This window comes from Mustela lutreola, chromosome 7 (genome assembly GCF_030435805.1).
Source record: "Mustela lutreola isolate mMusLut2 chromosome 7, mMusLut2.pri, whole genome shotgun sequence".
In the NCBI taxonomy this organism is placed as follows: domain Eukaryota; kingdom Metazoa; phylum Chordata; class Mammalia; order Carnivora; family Mustelidae; genus Mustela; species Mustela lutreola.
This window is the reverse complement of record NC_081296.1, coordinates 16,706,755-16,731,775: the sequence shown is the minus strand read 5'-3', so window position 1 is coordinate 16,731,775 and position 25,021 is coordinate 16,706,755. Positions and strand designations below refer to the sequence as shown.

Here is a 25,021-nt window from a genome sequence, read left to right as displayed (position 1 = left end):
ACTCTATCTCTCTGTCTGGCTTAGGACTCCACTACTCACCTCCCATTTTCTTTCAGTACTCAGTGACAACCTCCTCGATCTACCCCCCACCCCCTAATCAAGCTGCTTTGCAACTTTTCACATCATCGAATATTGCTGACATTTCATTCCTTGAAATCTCTCTTCTCTAGACATCTGTGCAAAAATGCCTTCCTGGCATCAAAGCCACGTCCCTCCCCTTCCATCCACTACTCCTTTATTCTTCCCCTTTATCTGCCCAAGAAAAGAAGGAATTACCCTAAATCCTTAACTGTCACTCTCTCTACAAGGAATATATCCCTTGGCAACAGCATGATTGCATCTCTTTTCCCCCAAGCACCCATCCCTACATTTTGACTGTCCAACCAGAACCTACACCTGCGGGTCCCACAGACACATCAACTCAGATTGCCTAAAGCTGCACTCCTCCTCTTACCTCCTGGACCCGGCTCCCTTCCTGAGTTGCCACGACTGTTGTGGCAGTTGACACATCAGACTCAACATTCTGAAAGCACAGAGGCACCCCTAAGCCTACTGCAGCATTTTTTTTTTCCATAGCCGAGATATGGAAGCAGCCCACGTGTCCAGCAACAGAAGACGAAGTGGTACATACACACAATGGTATATTACTCAGCCATCAGAAAGGATGAGATCCTGATATTTACAACAGTATGGATGTACCTAGAGGGTATTGTGCTAAGCAAAATAAGTCAGACAGAGAAAAACAAATACTGTATCTCCAGGGATGAATCCTTGAAAAATGCCCTACATATTCAAGTTTTAATGCAGGACCAGAAGCATCAGTTTTAGCATATATCACCATGATATAAAATAAAATCTTAAAAAAAAAAAGGGAAATAATAGGACAACAGCAATTAGGGTAAAAAGACTTAACAATTGTCTTGCTCATCATCACCAGCACCACACCAGTTACACGTCTGACCCCCAGGCCAGCATAGCAGGTGTGAGGACAGGTCCAGGCAGAGAAAGTGTTACTTGTCACATTTTTTGAAAAATGATAAACAGAAGGGATGCCTGGGTGACTGGGCTGATTGAACGGCCAACTCTTGATCTCAGCTCAGGTCTTGATCTCACGGTGGTGAGTTTGAGTTCCACACTGGGCTCTGTACTGGGTGTGGAGCCTGCTTTAAACTAAACTAAAATAACTAAACTAAACTAAACTAACACCTCTGTCAAAAGTACGTGAATTCACAACTTACATGTAAGTCAAGTTCTACTTGTTCTAAGGCAGCTTGAAAACCAAGATGTCGTTATCAAGACAGGAAGCAAGATAAATTGTGTATTCCATGTGCCGTGAGATGACCCCTACTGCATCCAAGTCAGCCATGGCCCTCCACACATCTGCAAGAGAGGGTATATTATCCACATTAGCACAGAGGAAACCAAGGCTCAGAGAGGTTAAAAAAAAAAAAAGAGTCCAAGATCATAGCATCATTTAGCAGCATAGCCAGAATGTATAGGAATTACCTCAAAACAGGCCACACTGGTGGAAGAATACCTTAGTGTGGAGTTATGAAAACCCAGGTAGAACACTGCCTCAGAAAGGCAGATAATCAATAAAGGAAAAATAAAGAGGTGCCTGGGTGGCTCAGTCAGTTAAGCATCTGCACTGGGCTCAGGTCATAATCCTGGGATCTTGCCCTATGTCAGACTTACTGCTCAGCAGGGAGTCTGCTTCTCCCTCTGCCTCTGCTCCCCATTCATTCTCATAAACAAACAAATCAATAAAATCTTACCCAAAAAAAGAAAAAAATAAAGATTATAAGCTTACAATAAAGATATGAATGATGAGTCAAAGCTTTCAGTGACACACACACACCTGCCTACAGTTCTCTGGTGAAAACATGGGTAGAATTGATGGGGTTAGAAGAACAGGAGGCACATAGGCCCGGACAGCACAGCCCCAGCAGATGCAGAATCCTGGTGTAGGTTTAGCTAGCTTTCATTGTCCTTTAAAATGTCAAAGCTAAAGAAATCTGGTAGGGTTATTGAAGTCTGATCCTGGGGGATGCCTAGTTGGCTCAGTCTGTTAGGCAGCAGCCTAACATGACTCAGGTCATGATCACAGGGTCCTGGGATCAAGTCTGGCATCAGACTCCTTACCCAACCAGGAGCCTGCATCTCCCTCTGCCTGTTGCTCCCCCTGCTTGTGCTCTCTCACTGACAAATAAATAATCTTTAAAAAGAAAGAAGAAAGAAAAAAAGAAAAGAAAAATAAAATCTGAACCACAGTATAGAACAACACAAAGGATGGTACTTTCTTGGGCTGATTTCTGTTTGTTTGATTTTAAGTAGGCTCCACAGCCAGCACGGACACTAGTGCAGGGTTTGATCTCAGGACCCTAAGACCATGAACTGAGCCAAAGGCAGACAATCAATTAAGCCACCCAGGCACCCCACTTTCTTGGGTTCTAATGGGACTTTTCCTAGGTTCTAATCCTAGCTGTACTGGCTGCCAGGGGGAATGAAGTCCAGCACCACAAGAAAAGCATCCCAAGGCAGCAGTCCTCTGCAGAAGATTTGCTGGTGGCTGCCATCATCAAAGAGTCAGTGGGTGAAGTTGTTGAAGCACAGTGGGAACAATGATAGCCACTGCCTTTTGGGTGTCACTGAATCATCCTACTCATCTTCAGGAAGCCTGGCCCTTCTCCAGTCAACGCAGCAAAAGCAAACTTGTTAGAAGAACAGGGAAGGGGGTCATCTCCCTCCCTCCCAGAAACTGAAGCAACCAGCCAAACAGTGCAGCACTGGAGTAAAAATGAAAATATGAAGGAATGTGGGGGCACCTGGGTAGCTCAGTCTGTTAAGCATCTGCCTTTGGGTCAGGTCCTGATCTCAGAGACCTGGGATCTGAGACCCACATCAGGCTCCCTGCTCAGTGAGGAGTCTCCATTTCCTTCCCCCTCTGCCCCTGCTCCTAGCTTTCTCTCTCTCTCTCAAATAAATAAAATCTTTAAAATAAGAAATTTAAAAATGAAGAAATGAATCAAAATGCAGAATTCAGAAACAGAACTACAGATATAAAAACTACATATAAAAACCTGAAATATGACCCGGTGAGTGAGGAAGGATTATTAAATCATGATACTGTATGAATTGATTGCCAATTTTTTCTTAGAACATAGAGCACACTGCACTACATGAAAAGAAAAACAAAAAATTAGGATTGAATACAAAAACAAAATTATCAGTGTTATTCCATCAGGTGTTTCTCTAACCTACTGATCAAAACCTCAGTTCATCCTCCAAAAGAATCTGGGCACCACCTCAGCACACACGAACACATTTTCAGGCCACAGTTCACACTGCTCCAGTCCCCACTCTAAGTCCTGAGCCATGGGCTCCTCCAGGCAAAGCCACCACCGACTATGTCAGGGCCCCTGCCCTAGAAATCCCCAAACCCAACCACTTCACAACAGGGAGACTCAGGGAGATTCAAATGGGCAGAAACGTGGGACTTTGACTTTTTTTTTTTTAATTAAAAGAAAAATACAGCAAGAAACATTTCTAGCACAAAGTGAAGAGCTAATCTCTCACAATGTCGAAAGTATTATAATTATCAATACACCATCAATAGTTTGGTAGGTCAAACAGGCCAAAAGCTGGAAACACAAGAGGAAATGCTCACAGCAAACAGACCTGAAAGCCAGGGCCTGGACCGGCTGACATGGCTCTGCCACTTACCACAGCGAGAAAGTGTAACTTTCCTGGGCCCCAACTTCCCTCCTGGCCAGCAGGAAAGTGGCAACACCACAAAACTCATGTCTGGTTGGGGATTACGTGAAAGGAGAATGCTCGGTGAGAGCCCCGCCACACCGCCCGTCCAGCCACAGTCTGTGCCCAGTGAATGGGAATTTCCTCTACTGCAGCCACACGAAGAGCTGAAGGATCTGCACAAGATGCCTGTTTATTTACCAGTCACAAAACCACATTCTTCCATAAGCAGAGAGGGCAAGAGACCCCAAGAGATGGGAAGATCCCTCACCCTGCCTGGACCAGGCTTTCAAGACAAGTTGGAAAGCCCACAGCAGCTCTGCCACTGACTCTGAATGAGCCTTTGGAAGACAACACCATCCCAAACAACAGTTTAATTTACTTCTCTTTAAAAAGCAGTGAGACATTGGGACGCCTGGGTGGCTCAGTTGGTTAAGCAGCTGCCTTCGGCTCAGGTCATGATCCCAGCATCCTGGGATCGAGTCCCACATCTGGCTCCTTGCTCCGCAGGGAGCCTGCTTCTGCCTCTGACTCTGCCTTCCACTTTGTCTGCCTGCGCTCGCTCTCATTCTCTCTCTCTCTTACAAATAAATAAATAAAATCTTTAAAAAAAATAAAAAGCAGTGAGACAAGGTCTTGGCTACATCTTCATAAATTAACAGCTTAGGAGGCTAAACCCCAATGATTTAGTTATGTCCCCAGCAGGCACACCTCCACTCGTGGGCAGCTTCAGGGTGAAAGGGTGCCTCCCCATCTATGAGGACACCCTCGGACATTCATCTGCCTGAAGATGCTTCCTACCCATGGGCATTTACTCCCTGGAACCCTCCCCATCTAAGTTCCTCTCTGGATGCTGCACGAGGCAACTTCCTCACACCCCCATCACCACTGGCGACACCGCAGCTACCCCTGAGCCTTCAAGCAGGGTGCACCTGTCTTTGCTGCCAAGCGTCCCATCAGCCCAGTTCCATCACTGTTTTCTGTACCCATAATTAATTAACTTATGCATGTATGTATTTATTTATTTTTACAGATTCATTTATTTTAGGGAGAGATAGAGACAGAGATACAGAGAGAGCACACACACACAAATACAGGGAGATAGAACCTCCAGCAGATTCTACACTGAGAGCAGAGCACACCTCAGGGCTCAATCCCACCACCCTGAGATCATGACCTTAGCTGAAACCAAGAGTTGGATGCTTCAACGACTGAGCCACCAGGCACCCCTCTGTACCCTTAATCTTAAGAAAAGACAGACACCGCTTCTTTCTGTCAGCCACGGCCTCATAAGCCATCTGTCACACAGTCAAAGCTTCCAGAGGGTAGGACCAGGTCTGCAACACCAGTGATGCCAGAGTATCACCATAAAACTACAATCTAGTGAGTACCAGGCTTTGCTCTAAGCTCCTAATATGGCCTTCTATTTTGTACCCCTCACAGACCTACATGCTAGGTATTATCCCCAGTGCACAGAGGAGGACACTGAGGTCCATGGCTTACCCAAGTGATCTACTTTTATGTGGCAGCAGCAGGGGCCTGAACCCGTCTGTGACTCCAAGACCCCTCTGTCAACTCTGCTACTCATGCGGCCCCAACACAGTCATCAAATACCTCCCTAAACCCTCATACCTCCTGTGAAAAAGCATGGTCTTCTGCCATTTCCCAGACGGGAAGAAAGCCAGCTTGAGCCAGATATAGTGACCTGCCCATGATGGTACAGGCGATGTCCCCCCTGTTCTCCCTCCAACACCCATGTCATTCTGCACGAGGCCCCATGGGGTCCTTCATGCTTCCAGTGGAAAACTCTGGTGAGACCACCAGTCTCCTGGCAGGCCTTCATCTTGACCCTGGAGGACAGGACCAGTTAGGAGAAACCGGCTAGTTAAGCCTCTGAAATGGGGTCCTACCACCCAGGAAAACCCCCTTATCTCAAGGGCATTGCCCGTGTGAATTAGCTGGCTTTGTAGAGGGCTCCACAAGCACCAGCCTTGCTGAGTCACTTTCTCTAAGGTGGTGGCTGAGACAAAAAGGACCCAGGAAAGAAAGGCATAGGCTGTTGTGGAACTCCAGTGCCTTGGCATCAACAATTAATGTGAGAAGCTGCCTCTGCTCACCAGATCTGCACTTTATGTGGGGCACACTGTTCAAAGTTTACACCCCTCATCTCTGTAACCTTCACGACAACCCCTGGAGCTCCCTGCACCATCATTACCACCTCACAGACAAGGAGACAAGGCATGAGGGGTGTGTAGAATGATGCAGCTCTGTGCTGGGGCCAACCTGGGGAGGACTCCCACAGGCTTGCTCTTCCCACTGCTGCAGAAGCAGCTGAAAACAACGAGTTTTGTTTGTATTATGTAGAGTGGAAAAGTCAACCATAAAGGTCATTCAATTTTTAAATGGATTATTCCTCAGGATAAAAACAGTTCCAAAAAATAATTTCCAAGAAGTTCAACATATTCCTCCTTCCAGGTGCCTGAAATGTGATGGAATGTTGTTAAAATAAGTTCTGGCCCATCAGCATGCCAGACAGAAACTGGAAGTAAGCTGTTGCAGGTCCCCAAAGGCTCCGTCACAACCCTAAGGAGAAGACATATAACTTTCACTGTCCCAAAGTGGTTATGTTAAAAAAAAAAAAATAGGCACAGGTGGAACATTTTAAATTACAGACTTTCAATGCAGGGGCAGTGGGGGCAGGGGGGGTGTCCCCCCACTACCCCCAAATGTTTCAGCTATATATAGTGACTCAGCACAAGTACCTACAAGGCGACTGACAGGCAACTGACCGATGAGGAAGGTATTCGGACCGCTTAACAAAACCAACACAACTTAGAATCTTCATTATTGAGAAGAGAAAACCATTTATTAAACACTCGCCATGCACCAAACCCGCTAGGCACTGTCACACGCTCTACTCATCACAAGGCTGCCAAACTCAGTGCAGAAACTGAGTCTGAGTAAGTCACCTAAGGTCATGTAGCACCAGAAACTGGATTCCAACCAGGTCTGACATCAAAGCCCACCCCAGCTTGCTGCAATGCTTCAGCACCTAAGCTTTGTGATGATCAATAAACTACATTCTTACCAATGTTTACACATCTCTGTTAGAATTCAGGGAAAGGTTTTTAAAAATTACATACACAAGGGGAAAAAATAATGCAGGTTCTGGAGGCAGGCTTCCCAGTGTTCAAATCTTGGCTCCTCCACTTGCAAGCTGTGAGACCTTGGACTCCTTTAGCTCCCCTGTGCCCATATATCCATGCATTAAAATGGTAGCCATAACAGACCCTATCTCCTAAGGCAAATAAAGCATTTTGGTGTTGGTGTTGGTGTTGTTGTTGTTTTAAGATTTTATTATTTATTTGACAGAGAAAGAGAGACAGGGTGAGAGGGAACACACACAGGAGGAGTGTGAAAGGGAGAAGCAGGATTCCCACTGAGCAGGAAGCCTGGTGAGGATTAGATACCAGCACCCTGGGAGCATAACCTCAGCTGAACAACTGAGCCACCCAGGTGCCCACAAATAAAACATTGAGAATCATTCCTGGCATGAGTTAAAACTCAGAAGGTGTGGGCTGGTGTTACTTCTTGCTGGGCACTAGATAGGGTCAGCAGCCTCGGGCCCACTGTTTTAGCAACTCATTTGCATAAACAAAGCCCAGGCTCAGCCACTTTGTGCTTACCCTATGGTTTCTTCCTGTCACTAACATCTCCCCTCACTCCTGCTCTGTGGCACTAAGCTCTGGGCCTCAACTTCCCATCTGTCAAATGAGGTGAGGAGCCCAGCTGATCTACCTGAGGTCCTTCCAGCTGGACAACCTAGGATTCTTGGTAACTCAGGGCCCAGAAATTTCAGAACCATCCTAACACAAACATTACCAGATGACACCCACTCATTTTCCTCAAATCTTCTCTTCCGTATTATGTATAAATGCTTATTTTCATGGCAAATCTTCTCCAAGATCCCAGAGCTCCATGAGCACCCAGAATAGGCTGGGCAGGCATCCCCAGTGCTGAGGCTGGGGACATGATGGTTAGAAGCTCTGACCCCCAGGGGAGACGGATTCCAAATCAAGCTGCTCTGATAAGCAGGTCCTCCCCGTTAGAGAGGATTTCAACAGAGCACAGTTAAGAGGAAGTGCAGGCAAGAAACTCAGAACTTGGCCCACTGGACAGAGGGCAGTAGGACAGTGGGCCGGAGGGGTGACAGAGGGATGGAGAGGAACGGCACGATCAACAGAGGCCACCCAAGGCAGCACTGATGCTCAATGTGAGAGGGTGGGCTGGGGACACACTGTGAAAATGGCTTCACAGGCAGGAAGCAAGCCCAGCTCAGCACAAAGCAAAGTCCTGAGCAGTAACCTTCTGGGACCAGGTTGGACACTAAGGTGAGCTGAAAATGGCTGTGGGACCCAGTGCAGTCTGAATCTCACCCATGCTTCTCATAGGCTGGGTGACCCCGGACCAGTTATGCTACATCCTTTAATATTTCCTAAAGAGTATATTCACTCCATAACCCTGAGCCATGTTCTCATTTCGGTGAGTGTGGGAGGCCGCAATAAGGCTTGAGACAAGAACCAAACCAGACTCTGACTTGTGCCTCCTTTAAAGTCCAAATAACCTAACAAAAGGTTTAGGAAGGGAAAAGTTGAGTAGCACTGGGAAAGGGTCTGTGCTATGTGTTGTGCGCTCGCCTACGTGACTTCCCACATGCTTGCTAAACAAATGAGAACAATTCGGTTGGGCTAAAAAGTTCGTTGCTGGTCCTTGCTGCCTTAGTACAGCCCATAAATTACTTTCAGGTTTGCTGTATTTGTACTGGCATCAGCCATTTGGCGTCATGAGGAACCGTGGTTGCTTAACTAGACACAGATGTAATGTCACTATATATATGGCCTTAATGCTTTGAATAAACTTAGCACTGTTGGACATCCTCCTCAGTGCTCCTCCTGCCCCCCCCCCATCTCTTTGCTTCTTGAGTTCTTTTCTTCATCCTCTTACTCTCATGTTCCTGGTTGATTTGTTGCGCTGGCCATGATAGGTGAGGATCTGATGGTGCCCACAATCTACAGGGATCCAATATATATAACTAGGACAGCCTGGAGGGGGGTGGGCAACGCAGGCTGGACAGGGAGTTAAGAAGGAGTCAGGAAGGGCGCCTGGGTGGCTCAGTGGGTTAAGCCACTGCCTTCAGCTCAGGTCATGATCTCAGGGTCCTGGGATCGAGTCCCGCATCGGGCTCTCTGCTCAGCGGGGAGCCTGCTTCCTCCTCTCTCTCTCTCTCTGCCTGCCTCTCTGCCTGTCTCTCTGCCTACTTGTGATCTCTCTCTGTCAAATAAATAAAATAAAATAAAAAATCTTAAAAAAAAAAAAAGGAGTCAGGAAGAAGTCATTCCCACACTTGAGGCATGGGTTGGTACTGACCAGAGACACTGGGTGACAGACGGTGTCCTAAGACTGCTGTAAGACTAGCCGGGTCCAGGCAAAGCACCTAACAGTGTGTAGATGTAACCCATATGTAAAAGGGGGGTGCGGGGTGGTGGTTGCAGCTGGTTGAGCATCTGACTCTTTGTTTTGGCACAGGTCCATTCACCTGGCCCATTCACCTGTGCCTGCATGTGTTCTGTGGTGTACTCTTTATCTCTCTCTCTCTCTCAAATAAATAAATCTAAAAAAAATTAAAGAAAAAAAAGGAAGTCCGGAAGAATCAGGAGACCTGCTGTTAAGGTCCCAAAGACTCCACCCTCATCAACTAGCCTCCGGAAATAAAGTAAGTGGATGCCCAGGAGCCTCATGGACACAAAACTTTCCAAAGCAAAGCTTTCAATTTCATACTGGAGAAAAGGTTGCTGTGCAAATTCAAGACAAAAACGCCGGCCAGGGTGGGGTGGGTTTGGACGGGGTTGGCGCTGTAGGGCTCTAGCCACTAAATGCCCACTGCCCAAGCCAGGAGCCTGGAGTCTATGCAGCCAGTGCTTCCTGAGGCTTCCACATCATGGCCTCACCCTGAAGTTTCCTCCTGGAAGCTCCTTACCCAGGGAGGCCACCTGTGAGCACCCCCTCACACACACCCCAGCTTCTGCCCCTCCATCCAGCTGGAGTGAAGGATCCCCAAGCCTGCTCTCTCTGGTCTCTCCTGCACAGAGAGGAGTATGTGCCCCGGAAAGGAGGGTCCCTGAGGATATCTGAGTCCCTGGGCCGAAGACAGCTGGCTTGAGAATGTGGGGTTTCTGCGCTCTAGGCACAGAAGTTCCTAGAGGAAACAGGGTAGGGAGCTCCAAGGTGGAGGGGAGTCCCGGGAGTCTTGGATCGCAGATGCCAGTGGCCCCCTAGTGGAAGGGTTTCAGTGACTCCAGAGGTGAGAGGGGCCAGGGGTCAGGCCTGGAGGTGGACAAGGACCTGTGGGGTAGGGGGCCGGAGATGGAAGTGATCCCAGGGTGGTCGCAGCCCCAAAGTAGAGGTGTGGGGATGGGGGTGGGGGGAAGGGGTCCATGGGCCAGAAAGGAATGGTATCCTGGGGCTCCTGGGTAAAAGGCACTTGAGGTGGAGGGGGCCCAGTGGGGTCCAGGCTGCGTGGGCAGAGCCAGCTCCTCTCGGGCTGGGGAGCCTGGCAATTCTGAGGGACAAAATTTTCCATCAAGTTCTGGAAAAGAAGCCTGTCAGCACAGGCGTCTCTCCAGGGGTCAGACGAGCCCAGTGGTGCTGGGCCGCTTGATGTCAGTAGGGCCCCACGGGTTCCCTGGATACCGAGAAGTGGAGCGAGGGCTGTGGGGCAAGGGCTGTGGGGTGTAGGAGCACCAGGCCACCAGGAACCTGTCCGCCAGGCCCCCCTCCTGCTCCCGCGGACGAAGCAGCAGGTGGCAGCGAGCAGGAGGGCCCCAGCCTCCCTCTCTCCCTAGCACCCCTACCCATCCCCAGCCCCTCAGTACCTGAGTCAGCGGGGCTCTGATGCAATCCCCCCGCGCCCTGCCTGGCCAGCCCAGAACCCCTGCCTCCCCGGGAGGCACTACTTGCGCAGTGAGTTCCCTGGGCCTGCAGAAGGCAGTGGGTGGGGCAGGCAGGTGCGGGCGCGCTGTGGCGGGTGGGGGGCGGCAAACATCAGTGCATGCCTCTGCAGGCCCAAACACCCTCGCCCAGCCTCCTGTTCTGTCCTGTCAGGTGAGGGGGCTGGCTGCGCCCCCTGCCGGCTCCCGCTGCTCTTCTGCTGATGCCAGGACCCCAGTCCCCCGCCCAGTCCAGGCCTCCCTGCCACTGCTTGAGCTCCAGGCTAGGGCCGCTGCCGCTCCTGGGTGGCCGAGCTGGGGCCCCGGTGCGGTGTGGCCGGCACTTTTCTCTCCCCAGGGCACAGTGGAGCCGCGAGGGAAGGCCTGAGGGGATCTTCCGTTTGCTCAGTGCCAGTGGACACTCTCCAGGGGTCTCTCTACCTGGTGGGCTCCACACATGGCCATCTTGGAACCCCCGGAATCCCCTTCAGAGACCAGGTGAAGCCCTCCTTGGGGAATCCAGGCTCCTGGGGCCAAAGCAAGTTGATCTTGTGTACTGCTGTGTTTGTTCCCTGGCCTGGCGTGGATTGACAGTTGCTGAATTGATCTATTCTGGGGTCATCAAGGGCAGAGGAAAGAGTTCAGGGCTGGGATCCCCAGGCCTGGGGTCCACACAAGGCTTGGAGCCCTCTTGGCTGTCCCTGACAGAATGACCAAAGAGGAACCCTCAGAAACATGGATCTGCCTTGAACTGGCAGAGCATTCAGGGACAGGAAGGGGAAAGTCTCCTTCGCAGAGTATCTGGAAGCCTACAGTGGAAGATGGAATTGTCTGAGCCATGGTCATTAGTGTTGGGCCAAGGAACCACTGGCTTGCTTCTCCTACCTGCATCCTAGGTCTAAAAGGGTGTCTGGGTGGCTCCCTCAGTGCAGCATCTGTCCAGGGTCCTGGGATCCAGCCCTGCATCTGGCTCCTTGCTCAGTGCAGATCTTGCTTCTCTTTCATCCTCTCCCTCTACTTGTGCTGTCAAATAAAATTAAAAAAAAAAAAAGTTAAGAGGGGGGACAAAATGGCACAGAATAGGAGGAGGCGTCTTTTCAACTTGTACCCCCAAATGATCTGATTACCTACCAATCACCCATGAACTCCAATCACCCATGAAATCAGCCTGAGATCAGAATTATACACGTCTGGATCTCTACAGGGGGAGAAGATGCCAGTGGGCAGGTAAAGCGGAGTGGGAACTGAGAACTGATATCAGAAGATAAACAAAAGGGGGAGGGAGCTACCAGAGGTGACCAGTTGGAAAGTAATACCCCAATATGAGCGAGAGTGCCCTGTGTCTGGGGATCAGCATTAACTCGGAGACAGGTTGAAAGCACTCCCAAAGAGCAAAGGATCTAGGGGGAAATTGTGGGAATCGGGGCGGCTAGGGACAGGGGCTTAAGTCCCCAGGCCCAGGACAGCCTCCCCTGGCGCTGAGGCAGAGAGAGTGCAGCAGAGAAACAAGCTCTTGGTCCCTAAGCTGCCAGCGCACCCGAGAATGCATGGGTCCCTTTCCTGTGAGGGGATGGGAGCCACACCAGGCGGCAGAATGCCACAGTCCTGCTATAGAGCCTGAGATACTCCCCTGAGAGAGGTATAAAGGCCCAGCCTGTGCCCTTTGATACACGCCCTTGTTTCAGAGCCTGGAACAAACTCTTCCCCCAGAGAGGTGCGCGAAGGCCCAGCCTGGTGCTCTCGGACCTGTGTCCCATTCTCAGAGCCTGAGACCCGCGCATGAACCTCTGCCTTCCCTGAAATTGGTGCGTGCAAGGTGGGTGCTCTTAGACCCAGAAAAACCAGGCACTCCCAGCCCGGGCCAGCAGGAAAATCTCAGTGTGCGATTGCTGCTTGGAACCTCTCTAGCGGTCTGGAGGTGCCCAAAGCTGCTGCTGCTGCCGTGGTTTTGGGTACAAGCAAAAGATCCTCCATCCCCAGGGACAGCGACTTGGAACCTGCTCTGCCAGTGGCCAAGGGGGAACTTATTTGGGCTCTGCAGCCAGACTGAGGCTTCTCTCTGAGAAGGAGATCAGGGTGCGGTTTGTTTTCCTCTAAAACTACAAAAACCATCAAAAGCGGTCAAAGTGAGGGGAAAAAAAAGTGAATAAACAAAAAACTGCCAGAGAACAAAAGCCTGAAAAAAAAAAATTTTCCTCAGAGCCCACCCCCTTGAGGGGGGCGGGAGGACTTAAGTCAGGGAACATCATTGACTGAAAACCCACATGGCAGGCCCCTTCCCCAGAAAACAAACCAAGAAAGAAAAAAAAGAGAGAGAAAAAAAGTACTACAAGAGAACCACCACTACTTCATAGGAAAACTTTTATTTTTCATTCATTCCCACTATTCTGGTTCATTTTTTTATATATATAGGTAATTTTTTTTACCCCAGCAGGATTGTGGAAGGGGTTCATGGCTGAGTGCCTCCCAGGTCTGACCCAGTGTGACACCACCCGGTGCCTGCAGCTGCCCTCTGGAAGGTGTTGCTTTAGTGGCAGAGCCAGAGGGCACCAAGCGTGTGTCTGTCTCCAAAGTCCTAGGCACCACATCACAATGCCTTCCTGAGAAGCAGAATCAAGGACAGTTGCTGATCTTCATTCCTTCCCACCAAAGGTATCTCATACACCATCTTTGGAAGTTGGAGCCAGGGGGCGCCTGGGTGGCTCAGTCGCTTAAGTGTCTGCCTTCAACTCAGGTCATGATCCCAGGGTCCTGGGATCGAGTCCCACACATTTGCCTCCCTGCTCAGTGGGGAGCCTGCTTCTCCTTCTCCCTCTGCCATTCCCCCCACTTGTGCTTTCTGGCTCTCTGTGTGTCAAATAAATGAATAAAATGTTTTTTAAAAGTTTGGGCCATACTCTTTCACCATTCTACTTTCCCTTGGGTAATTTGCCACCTCCCTGAATTTACCTGCATCTTTCCCAAAATCTACTTATCTTCCAGCCTTCTTGACCATAATGAGTCTATAAATTTTCAATAGACAGTGTGAACTTACACTTGCTAATATTTGCATAATATGCACCTATTTCGATCTAAAAGAAAAGCTTCACACCGCAATGGTCTCTAATCTCCAATTAGGTTCTGTTCCGGGATCCCACTGGAATTCTACGCACCTGTCCCCTAAGATGCCATAAATTGTGGTCCAGTTTCCCAGCCAGTCAAGGAAAACACATGGGAAATCTTGCTGAAGTATGAGTAAGAGCCAACGAAAGGGAACATATTTATCTGCCTCGAATGCTGGGACCTGGGGAAAGCAAGTTTCATTACAGACAAATCAGGAAGGAGGTGCAGATTGCTTTTTATGTCACTCTGGAGTGGAGGTCTGCTCACTCACAGAAGCTCAAAATCTTCACAAAGGACAATGCCCCCCCACCCCCAAAGTCAGCTGGGGATTCTCAGGAAAATGTTAATTGAAAGTATTATGGATTCTCCAACTTCCCAAAATGCAGGAGGAACATCTACAAGCAAGACTGTCACCACTTTTAGACAATTACACTTATTTACATTTTTTCTTCCTACAAAATCATCCTCTCTCCCAATCCATGATCTTCTTTTTGTAACAGATTCCTAAAGAAGGAAACAGGTGTCCTCCCATTCCAGTTCCATCCAAAATAATAAAATAAAAATCTTTAAAATTAAAAAAAATTGTGATTTGTTGAGACAGAGCACATAAGCAGAGGGACAAGCAGACTCTCCCACTGAGCAGGAAGCCCGATTTGGGGCTCGATCCCAGGACCCTGAGACCATGACCTGAACCGAAGGCAGGCAGATGCTTAACCAACTGAGGCACCCAGGAAGCCCCAAAATAATTCAATTTTTAATCACTTTACCATAGACACTTTTGGGTGGCTTTGAAACACCAGAATCTCATTGACTTATCAGTGTCCTCTTCACCATCTCAGAAAAGGACTGGGTGCCTCTCAGAGGCCTCTCTCCCCTCCTGACCCAGGTCCTAGCCAAAGGTCCTTCACATTAGAGTATGATGAACTGAGGTGCTGCCGGGAAGCGGGATGGGGTGTGGAAGCACCCTGGGGTGGGGTGGGGGGCTCTGGGGCCCTCCCACTCCCAACCTCAAAGACAGCGCCTGCTTTCCCCTGGGTTTGCCCTCTTTAAGGTTCCTGGTTGCTGCAAAGTTCTGAAAATCTCCTAAGTATAGGTACCCTGGGTTTGCCCTCTTTAAGGTTCCTGGTTGCTGCAAAGGTCTGAAAATCTCCTAAGTAGCACAAAAGCCATCATGTGCATTTTGGCCACATGGGACAGAGGGAGTTTAAAGGAAGAAAGATAAAGCTCCCCAGAATGAGCCAACAGCTCTGGGCTTCCCCGCACATCTTTCCTGACCCTCAGAACCCTGGGAAGGAGCCCCTTAGTGCAAAGTCACAGGGGGAGCCCACGCACAGCCCAGGCCTCCTGCCCCAGGTCCTCTCCAGCCATAAACTGACCCCTAGCCCCTTCCAAACCATCTACAGCCTCAAACCACCGACGTGCGGTTCAGCACCCATCTCCAGAGCGCCGGATGCACCACGTGGCTTCCCGGCACCCTTCCCTGGCCGCTCCCAAAATCACCGTGGGAACGTCGCAGCAAGGAGACAGGGAATCGATTTTTATCCTCTGGGTTGTCTTCCCTCGTAGCCCCTCAGGAGTCACCACGCAGCAATGCCGCATGGGCCCTACTGCTCTGAATCCACTTCCCCCGAGGAATCCGCTTTTCTTCAGCGTCTGTGTCTGCAAACCCGGCTCCTCTAACACCCCCCACCAAACGTACCATGAACCAACTGGGGAAGAAGTTCATTTCTGGCCGACAAGCCTTTAATCCCTGAGAGCTGTGGCTGATGCGGGAGCAGCTTTTCTCCAAATGGTGATTTCGATACGAGGTCCTTTTGCCTGCTGGCCCCCAACATCCCTGACGTGTGGCTCCGAGGGGCCTCCCTGCGGCCAGGCCTGAGAGTGGAGCCCACCCTTGGGCTCATTTTCCACCACCCTGAATCCAGGCAGCGGCCCCATCTCACTACAAAGGGTGCTGAGTAACGAGGTGCCGCCACCAGGAAGAGAGGCAGCAGGTCAGACAGATCTGGAGAATGACACTGGCCTTCAAGGGCCCCTCACAAGGGAAATACCATTAATTAGCAGATCTGACCAGATATACTGTGTTCCACATTCACGCCATAAGGATGGGGTTTCCTCGAGCCCTAATCAAAGGAACTCTTTCACCCGAGATCACTTGACCAATCAGTGACTCAGTTTCCTTATACTAAAAATGAGGATAATAATAGCTCACAAGATTGTTTTGAGGAGCACACACATTACAAAGTGTTTAGAGGCACCTGGGTGGCTCAGTGGATAAGCATCTGACTTCAGCTCAGGTCACGAGCTCAGGGTCCTGGGATAGGGCTGTGTCAGGCTCCTTGCTCAGCGAGGAGTCTGTATGTCCCTCCCCCTCCCTCTTCACTTCCTGCCCTCTCTCTCTCTCTCTCAAATATATAAATAAAATCTTAAAAAAAATGAAGTTCTTAGAACACTATCTGCACATAGTACAAAACACACAAGCACTTGTTAAACAGATAAAAGGGTACAAGAGGCTGGCTTCCCTTCAGATTTCTAATAGGCTCCTGTCTGGGGGTCTCTAGCTCTTAGGAAGTGGGCAGGCCACAGAAGCCCAAGGTTGTAGAGTTCCTCTGAGGCCAAGTTCAGTTTTCTATGCAGGACAGAAAACCTGTAAAATACATCCCGGACTTGCTTCGCTGCCTTCCTAGTAGGGAATCCGTTCCCTCAAGAGTGGTCCAACCTCTCTTCCACTATTGGGGATGTAGAAAACGTTTAGACATTTCTCCATTGGTGCTGATTCCATCCTCATTTTTAACAATCTAGCTGTGTGTTCATCTGGTCTTCTGTTAGTTCCTTTATTCAACAAATACAGAGAACTCACCGTGTCCTAACTGTGACCAAGACATCCAGCATCTCATCCCACAAGAGAAACATATTAGCAAATGTGGCAGCAAAGAGGGATGGAGTAAGGCAATGACATCTGAATCAAGACCAAACTAACAAGCAGAGCCTGCCATGAAGAACATTCCAGGTATGGGCCCCATAGGCATGAAGGCGGAAATGAATAGATTATGTGCAGACGGCAGAACAGGGGACTAAGGGGACACTGGAAAGGAAGGCTGCGGAGCAGCTGACGGCATTGGAGGCCTTGCGAAGGACTCTGTAATTCCCTTTGGTTTCAGCCGGAAGCTACATGAAGGTTTAAGCGGGGAATCATCAGATTAGCCTATATTTGTAAAAGATCGCTCCTCTTCCACAGAAGACATGGGGATGGGGTGGGGGTGTCCACGAGCCTAAAAGCTGGAAATGGAAGCAGATGAAGTTTCCAATATCCTGGCCAAGGAGTGAGTCTGTCGCAGTGAGAGTGTCAAGATTTGCAGTTCTAAACTTTTTAGTAAAGTGGCTTATTAAACACACAGCTAACTATGGCCCAGGGTTCCTACTTTTGTAATAAGTTTTTTCTGAAACTCAAAAAGGGGAAAGGAGCTCTCTGCACCACGTGCCAGTCGGGGCGGAACATCGTCGTCACATTACAGGGTGTTTTTGGAGCCTGTTATCCTTTTAGTACGACATCCCTCCCACCCTGAGACAACACCGGGCCTCTTTCTGCCAACAGAAGTTGAGTTTTTCCCTTTCCCTCTTCCTTCTTTCGAGGGCAGAGCTCAGGGCTTCTCCAGAGATTCCATCCTAAGTTCGTAGATCTCACCGAGCCAACCACATTCCCCTCCCCGTGGGCGCCAGGAAACGCCAGAAACATCTGTATCTGCACCTGGACATGGGACCTTGGATCCCAGCTACAGTTACTTGTGCTTTGGTAACAATGCCATCATGTCGCGTTTCAGGACATTTTCATAAATAAGGCCTCGGGTCGGGATGCTCAGGGTAGGAAAGGGGTGGGTCCGCCCCTGGGCAGAGTGGCATACCTTCTCTCTCCTCCTGGCCTTTGCCCGTGTTGGAGATGCCCTGTTCCTTCCTCTTCACCTGAGTAATCATCATCTCTGCTTCCAGAAGCAGCTCAGGGGGCCACCTCCATCAGAGGGGCCACCTCCTCCCCAAACCCGCTGGACCAGGTGACCCTCCCCAGAATTCCATATAAATCCCTGTGAACATTGATCCCACTGCTTCCCAGAGGCTCTTTCTCCTTGTCTTTACTTTGTCTCTCCTGCTGGACCCCAGGAGACAGGTCTCACTCATCATTTTATCCCAGCAGGGTTCAATATGTTGCTGAATTAACACATGGCATGTCCCGCACATCGCTGGCAGCTGGATGAACTGGAACACAGTGTGGCAGCATGTACTGAAGCAGGGGTTCTCAGAGCACCAGGGGGCTCAGTTGTGAAGCATCTGCCTTCGGCTCTGGTCATGATCCTAAGGTCATGGGATCCAGCCCTGCGCCGGGCTCCCTACTCAACAGGGAGTTGGCTTCTCCCTCTCCCTCTGCCTCTCCCCTCCCTCTCAAATAAATAAATAAAATCTTTTCAAAAAATAAATTTTAAATACATTTTTAAAAAATTAAGCAGTTGTTCTCAGCTGCAGGTGATTTGGCTCCCCAGGGGACATATGGCAATGCCTGGAGAAACGTTTGGTTGATGTAATTGGAGGAAAGGGTGCCACTGGGCATGTGGTGGGGAGAGGCCGAATGGAGGTGGCCAACATCCTGCCATGTACAAGACAGGCCTCAGCAAAACATCACCCAGTCCACGAGGTCGACAGTGCAGAGGGGAGACCCGCATCTAATCTAGGACCTGGCAAACCTTTTCCTAGGTTTACATGCTCAAGGGAAATGTATCTGTCCGTCAAAACCACAAGAATGTATCTGTCCGTCAAAACCACAAGGGAAATGTATCTGTCCGTCAAAACCACAAGCTTATCCTCAGAAGCCCCAAATTGGATGCCATGTAAAAGACCATTAACAGGAGAACGGATAACTGACTACCGTACCTAGGTGATGGAAAACAAAACACGATAACGAAATTTAAGATGCCACATACACGACAACAAGAAGGAATCCACAGATGTCCTGAGGAACCGAACCACCAGAGCAGTAACAGGCAAACTTGATCGCTGGTGATGGAAGAGAAGCAGGGGGCAGGGAGTGACTGACTGGGAAGGAGCAGGAGGGAACTTCTGGTGTGCTCAGAATGTTCCTGATCCTCATCTGGGTAGTAGTTACACACAGCGTGCTGCATGCTAGGACTCACGTGCTGTGTGTGTATATTACACCTCAGCAATCTTTACCAAAGGCAACGGTCCTCTAAGAGCCCCAGCGGGCAGGAATCACACACTGGAGCAGGTCCTCCGAGCATGAATTTCTAAGGATTTCAGTGCACAGCCGGCAGGAGCATTGTAGATATGTTTCTGGAGACCTATTTCACCACAGACACCAAAAACCTTACAGTGGGTCCTTGATTCAATTCTGCTTCGGTCATTTTCTGCTAAGGATTGTGCTACAGATGTGCACACAGACTTAGGTTTCAAGAATATTTATCACAGCAGAACAAATACAAGAGGGAGGCAGCAACAACACCGACCCAGAGGAAACTGTGTGACACCGCAGACTCATTAAAATCGACATATAAAAATGTAAATGGAAAACGACTACAATATATTAATTACAATTAAAGAGCAGGTCACCCAAAAGGTGACACCTAAGATATATGAAGAATATACTCAATATGATTAACTATGATTAGCTAAGGTCATGAGGGGTTATGGGATTTCTTAAAATTTTATCATTTTTCCATAAAATGTACATATATTACTTATTAATAAGAAAAAATACACAATCACACTTCCTTAAAAATAAAGGTGAGTTTTCAACTCTAAAACTGAGTACCAGGGGCTCCTGGGTGGTTCAGTGGGTTAAAGCCTCTGCCTTCGGCTCAGGTCATGATCCCAGGGTCCTGGGATTGAGCCCCACATCAGGCTCTCTGCTCAGCAGGGAGTCTGCTTCCTCGTCCCTCTCTCTGCCTGCCTCTCTGCCTACTTGTGATCTCTATCTGTCAAATAAAATAAATAAAATATTTTAAAAAAATAAAATAAATAAAATAAAACTGAGTACCAGACCCCACACAACCCCCAAATTCCCCATGGATTCAGAGCCCTGCTGCCTGCAGAAGCGCTCTATCAACACTCATCACAGTGGCTGAGACAGATTAAATAAAGAGATAACATTCCAGATTTCCTGTCTCTTATCCGACTGTGCAGATTGGTTACACAAATCCAAATCCTTACATGCATTAGACCTCACTGAACTGCGTACGCCCTGAGAAAAAGTTACAAGCAATTCCCTGTAAAAATACAAAATTATTTCTGACAGCAAAAGTTTTCAGATGCTGTAAAGAAAAAAAAAAACAAAAAAGGCACGACCTTTCCTGATTAATCAAGTCTCCCTCAAGAGAAGGCTACCACTTCCCCAGGTAATCTCATCGCCTCAGAGGATACCATGTTTCTCTGTGAACTGGAGGTGATCGCGGCTCTCTCAGAGTACTCGCAAAGGTTTGGCGTGGTTATGAAACGGAACGCTATGACTGGGGCCCACTGGTTGTGGTCACCGTCATGCCCACAGCCTGAACACCACCTCCCTCCAGGAAGCTCCCTTCTCTGAGTTCTGTGTGGTAGGGGCACGTGGCTGACTATTAGGGAGCACTGCATAAGGCGTACCCTGTCGCTCGCCCAGACACCCAGCTCCTCCCGGAGCCACCGAATGCCATAAAGAGCTAAAGCTGGGAGCAGGGGCTCACCGTGGACACCAATGACGAGGGCCCAGGTACCTCAGCTCACAAACCCATTACGAGAGTATACATTTAGCTCTAGCTTTAAGATGTTTCTCCTCTTACTTCTCAGTCAAAAAAGACTTTAAGCCGAGTAAACCAACAACAAACCCTAAGATAAAACATTTAACCCTGTTAATTTCCAAAGCCCTACGGTTGTCTTCAGCTTCTCAAGGTCACACCTCCCTGCTGAATGATTACCGAGGGTTGCTGACATGGTACACAGAGAAAACACTCTTAGGATGTCCAGCCTCTAAGAGAAAAAGCAAACAGCTCAGAATCCAGCCAGCCACAGCAAAGGAACCACCGACAAAGTCAAACACAGAGGGGGCCCTGAGCATCTGGGAATCTGCCTGTTCCTTTGCCCCCTCAGAGGGAACGAGTCACAAGACTGCTCAGAATGGGAAATGAAAAGGGCAGAATCCCGGAAAGCAGCAGGTCCTGAATTTCATGCTGCTTCCAAGGAGTGAGCCCACCTGCTTTGTCAGTTATTTACACAGTGGGCAGGTGAGGCTGACAGCTTGAGGGGGTTATTTTAGAGGGAGAGCTGTAAATCTGATCAGGAGAAGTTTCTGGACACTGGGGTCCCAGCACACACCTCCAGCTTCCAGGCTGACCCTCCCTTCAGACAGGGTTTAAGAGGTAGCCGGGCAAGCATGGTCTTTGTATTTAAATCACCTCAAGGGGGCCCATATCTCCAGGCACAACCAGAACCCAGGGAGGAGAGGGAAGGGGAAGAGGGAGAGGGTACCTCCACTCCTATCTGCTGACTGCACTTCTGGAGCGCCTGGTCCAGGAAGCTAAATGCGTGGACAGAACAGAAGGAAGAATCTGGGAAGACTGGAAGACTAGAAGAGCTGCTCGCGGACTAGTCTCAATCTGAACCACAGAAACACCTCTGCCTCCCCGCCCTCCTCCCCTCGGCTGGGCACCAGGTGCCTCCCTACTGCACTCCAGATGCAGATCCAAGCTCAGGGGTGCCCAGTGCCAATGCCTCTCTCCAGTACAGGGACTCTAGGGCATCAGCAGGACTCCCAGACAGCACCTGTGATCTCTAATTTAAAACCAAAACCAAAATCCCCAACCAGCCCAAGCCAGCACAAGCAATACATATTTATGTGTAAGACACCTATGCACACATACACATTCACTTATCTACACACACACACACACACACACACACACACACGCTTTTGCAGCAGAAGGCAGGCAGGAAACCTGTTCCCTAAGTCCTTTGCTTTCCTCATCTGCTTCTAGCAGCAACAGCCATTTCTGCTACGGATTTTCCTATTCGAGGGTTGATCACAAATCCAAAAGCCACCGTCCTGTTTGCCACCCTTTCCTACCCCACCGGCCCGCTGACGTCTGTCAGTGAACCAGGGAACAAAGATGGAAGACAGGCCCAAGCTGCCTTCCTTGAAAGTGGGGTTATATTTGACACTTTAATAAACCTCAGAGCCTGAGCCTCTCTGCTCTCAGACTGGCCAGGGTGCAGCTCTCACTCTTAACAAACCCGTCCATCTCTTTCCCCCCACCACAGGGCACAAGGGTTTTCTCTGCCTGGCATCTATTTCCAGGCCCCATAAATCATATCCCATTGTTCCAGGCCATCTGAACTCATGCTTAATAAGCCATCCACCTCACCCTTCTGCCACCACCCCGAATTTCCCACAGGGAAAGACTGTTTCAAGAAGAAAAGGAAATTCTTCATTAGGGCTGGATTTTAAAAGCAAGCTTCCACAAAAAACTGGAAAACAAAATTGGGAAATACCATCCAATAACCACTAAATGTCTTTGGTTAAAGCACCTGCCTGCCTGTGATTCTTGGGTCCAGGTCTGAGCTCAGTGCACATCCAAAGGAAGCAGAATTTGAACCTGATGCTAAATGACAAATGATCCTGATCTTCATGACCATTTAAGTGCCGCAGTGGCTAGATTAAATTGCTCTGATGCAGAATTTCTCCCAAGTATAGCTTAATGAGAAACATAATATTGCTTGAAAATGTATTTAGGTGCGCTCATCCTTCTCAGACCAACACTCATGGCTCTTAGTCATAACCAGGCTTAAGCTAACACGATTCCCTTATTTTCCCCAGAGAGGGAGGGAAACAAGAGGACATGATCAAAGATCAAAAACTGGATCACAGCACTCACAGCATCAAGTCTGCCAAACCAGAGCTCTGGGTACGTACAATTCTTAAAGAGCTAATTGAATGGAAAACAGCCATCTGGGGCTGGAAACCCTTATGACATCCTGGCAAATGTATGGGGTTTAAAAGGATTATGCAGGGTGATGTGACTTTCAAAATTCCCAAACGCTGAACTGAAGCCTAAATGAGAATATGTTAAATTCACCCATTCCAAAACACAGCACACTTGACTCGGACCCTACGAGCCCAGCTATAGCCCAGGGTGTCCACACTGCAGCCTTTCCATGGGAGGTCTGCAGACCACTCCCTGCTGAGAGAGTCCAGCCAACCCAATCAGCCTACCAGCAGGCTGTGGCACAAGGTCCAGATCCAAGCCCAGGCACCAGCCAGCGTTCCCTTTGGCCTGCCCTCCTATAGTTGAACAACAATCATAGAGAGCCACAGGGAGAGCGGCATTGGGTCCAGTAGGGCCACTCTGGTCCTCCACAACACTGGTTGCACACTCTTCAACACAAGAAAATGGTGTGCAGAAACAAGGGCCTGCCACAGTAGGCTGTCGAGCAAGGAACAGAAAGCATCAGGGGACAGGTGGGACTGCTGGCTGGTCTCCACCTCTCCCAGAGGCCAGAGGCCACAGAGCTTCTGCAGGCTAAGCAGAGACGTGTCAGAATTACCTTCCCAAAATGAAGGCAGTAAAGGAGGACTTCAAGCAGACACAACTGCCAGCAGGCCTGCAACCCCCAGATATCAGGGGCTTGACCATGACCGTGTCAGTAAGCAGAACACACAAGTGCCTTCCGGAGCGAGAGCAGACAGCTTAACGCTGCTAACTGGTCCTCTCACTCCTCTCTGCTCTGAGCAAGTGATCCTGAAAGGCATGGACAAAGTTGGTCAGATTCACTGGAGAAAACACGAGCCAGTGAAGACGTCCCGGCTCGCACTGGGCCTCCCTCCAAAGGCTGACTGCCCCACCCTGGCACCTGGGTAACGCTGCTCTGGGGCCATCCACACAAAACGATTTACGCACCCCCCACCCGCAACACACACACGCAGACACACACACACAAGCTGCATCGGGCTTTAGGAACCTAACTCAAACGCACCCCTAACAAGCAACCCCACAGGTGTGACTGGGTTGGACACTCCCAGCAGAGAGGGAAGCCCCCCCCGCCCCGTCCTTGCCAGCGGCAGGGTGCCGCCTGGGCCTCCGCCTCATCCTCTCCATCCGAGGAGAAGTCGGAGCGGCCCCCACCAACCACCACCACGCAACCAGATTGATTCTTGCACTTCAAATCCCCGCTGCCTGGGCCCCATCTGTGTGCTGACGCGAAAAGCCGCCCTCGAGCAGCCAGCCCGCGGAGCGTCTGGAGTTCTCCCGGCCCCGCGCTCACGCCTCCCCAGGCCGCCCCCGTCCCCGCGGGCCGCGCCTTACCGCCAGTGTCCTCGAAGCGCGTGGGCGGGCGGTCCCGCAGCGTGGCACTCCAACCCGCGTTGGCCTCGTCCTCGTCGGACTCCTGCGCTTCGGGGGCGCCGGGAGGCGGCGGGGTGCCGGGGCGCTCCTGTTCGTCGTCCGAGGCGGCGGCCGAAGAGGAGCACGAGGCGGCGGACGTGCTGTAGAAGGGGTCCCCGCCGATGTCCGGGCTGGACTCGCCGAACACGTCGTCCCAGATGTGCGGGCTCTCGCAGCGCGCGCGGGCCCCCTCCAGCAGCGCCGGCGCCCTCCTCCGCGCGCTCCGGCCGACCTCGGCCATGGCCCCGGCCGCCGCACACGCGCCCGCCCCCCACAGCGCCTCCCAGCCGCACGCGCCGCGGCCCGCCGCCCCCAACCAGCGCAGCCCGCACGCAGCACGGCGCCCGCCGCCCCGCGCCCGGCCGGCTCGCAGTCTTGGCCGCCTCGGGCCCAGCGCCCGAGGAAGCGCCCTCGGAGCTCGGGCGCCGCAGGCTGCAGGCCGCGGCGGGACGCAGGGAGCGCGGGCGGGAGGCAGGGGCTGCGGCCGGGCCCAGGCGCCGCCGCTACCGCCGCCGCTGCGTCTCCTCGGCGCCCGCTGCGTCCCCGCGCGCCCTCCCGAGGCACCCCGCGCTCCCTGGCCAACCTTCCCGGGCGCGAGCAGCCAGAGACGGACCCCGCCTACTCGCACCTCCGGCCCGCCGGCCAATGGGGAGCAGGCAGGGGCGGGGCTTGCGCGGGGCACGCCCCACACCCCTCGTCGGATAGGAGCGAGGAGAGCAGCAGTGGCGGCGCCGGCGGGGGCGACAAGGGGGAGGGCGGCCGGTGGCG

The 25,021-nt window shown here is 50.6% G+C and overlaps 1 protein-coding gene across 1 annotated transcript; it reads right to left on the bottom strand.

The window, feature by feature from the left end:
* Positions 1-1,261: 1,261 nt before the first annotated feature.
* LOC131835450 (piggyBac transposable element-derived protein 5-like) lies at positions 1,262-24,494 on the bottom strand. The gene is made up of 2 exons (XM_059179742.1): positions 24,176-24,494; positions 1,262-1,380 (listed from the first exon to the last, which is right to left on the bottom strand). The coding sequence occupies exons 1-2, from the start codon at positions 24,492-24,494 to the stop codon at positions 1,262-1,264; spliced, it is 438 nt and encodes a 145-aa protein (XP_059035725.1).
* Positions 24,495-25,021: the final 527 nt, after the last annotated feature.

Bases quoted from the DNA above. Each gene is read 5' to 3' on its own strand.
- LOC131835450 (XM_059179742.1), bottom strand. From the start codon at position 24,494: ATGGCCGAGGTCGGCCGGAGCGCGCGGAGGAGGGCGCCGGCGCTGCTG. The intron at 1,381-24,175 runs GTAAGGCGCGGC...CCTCTCTTGCAG, and splicing joins GCGCTTCGAGGACACTGGCG to ATGTGTGGAGGGCCATGGCT.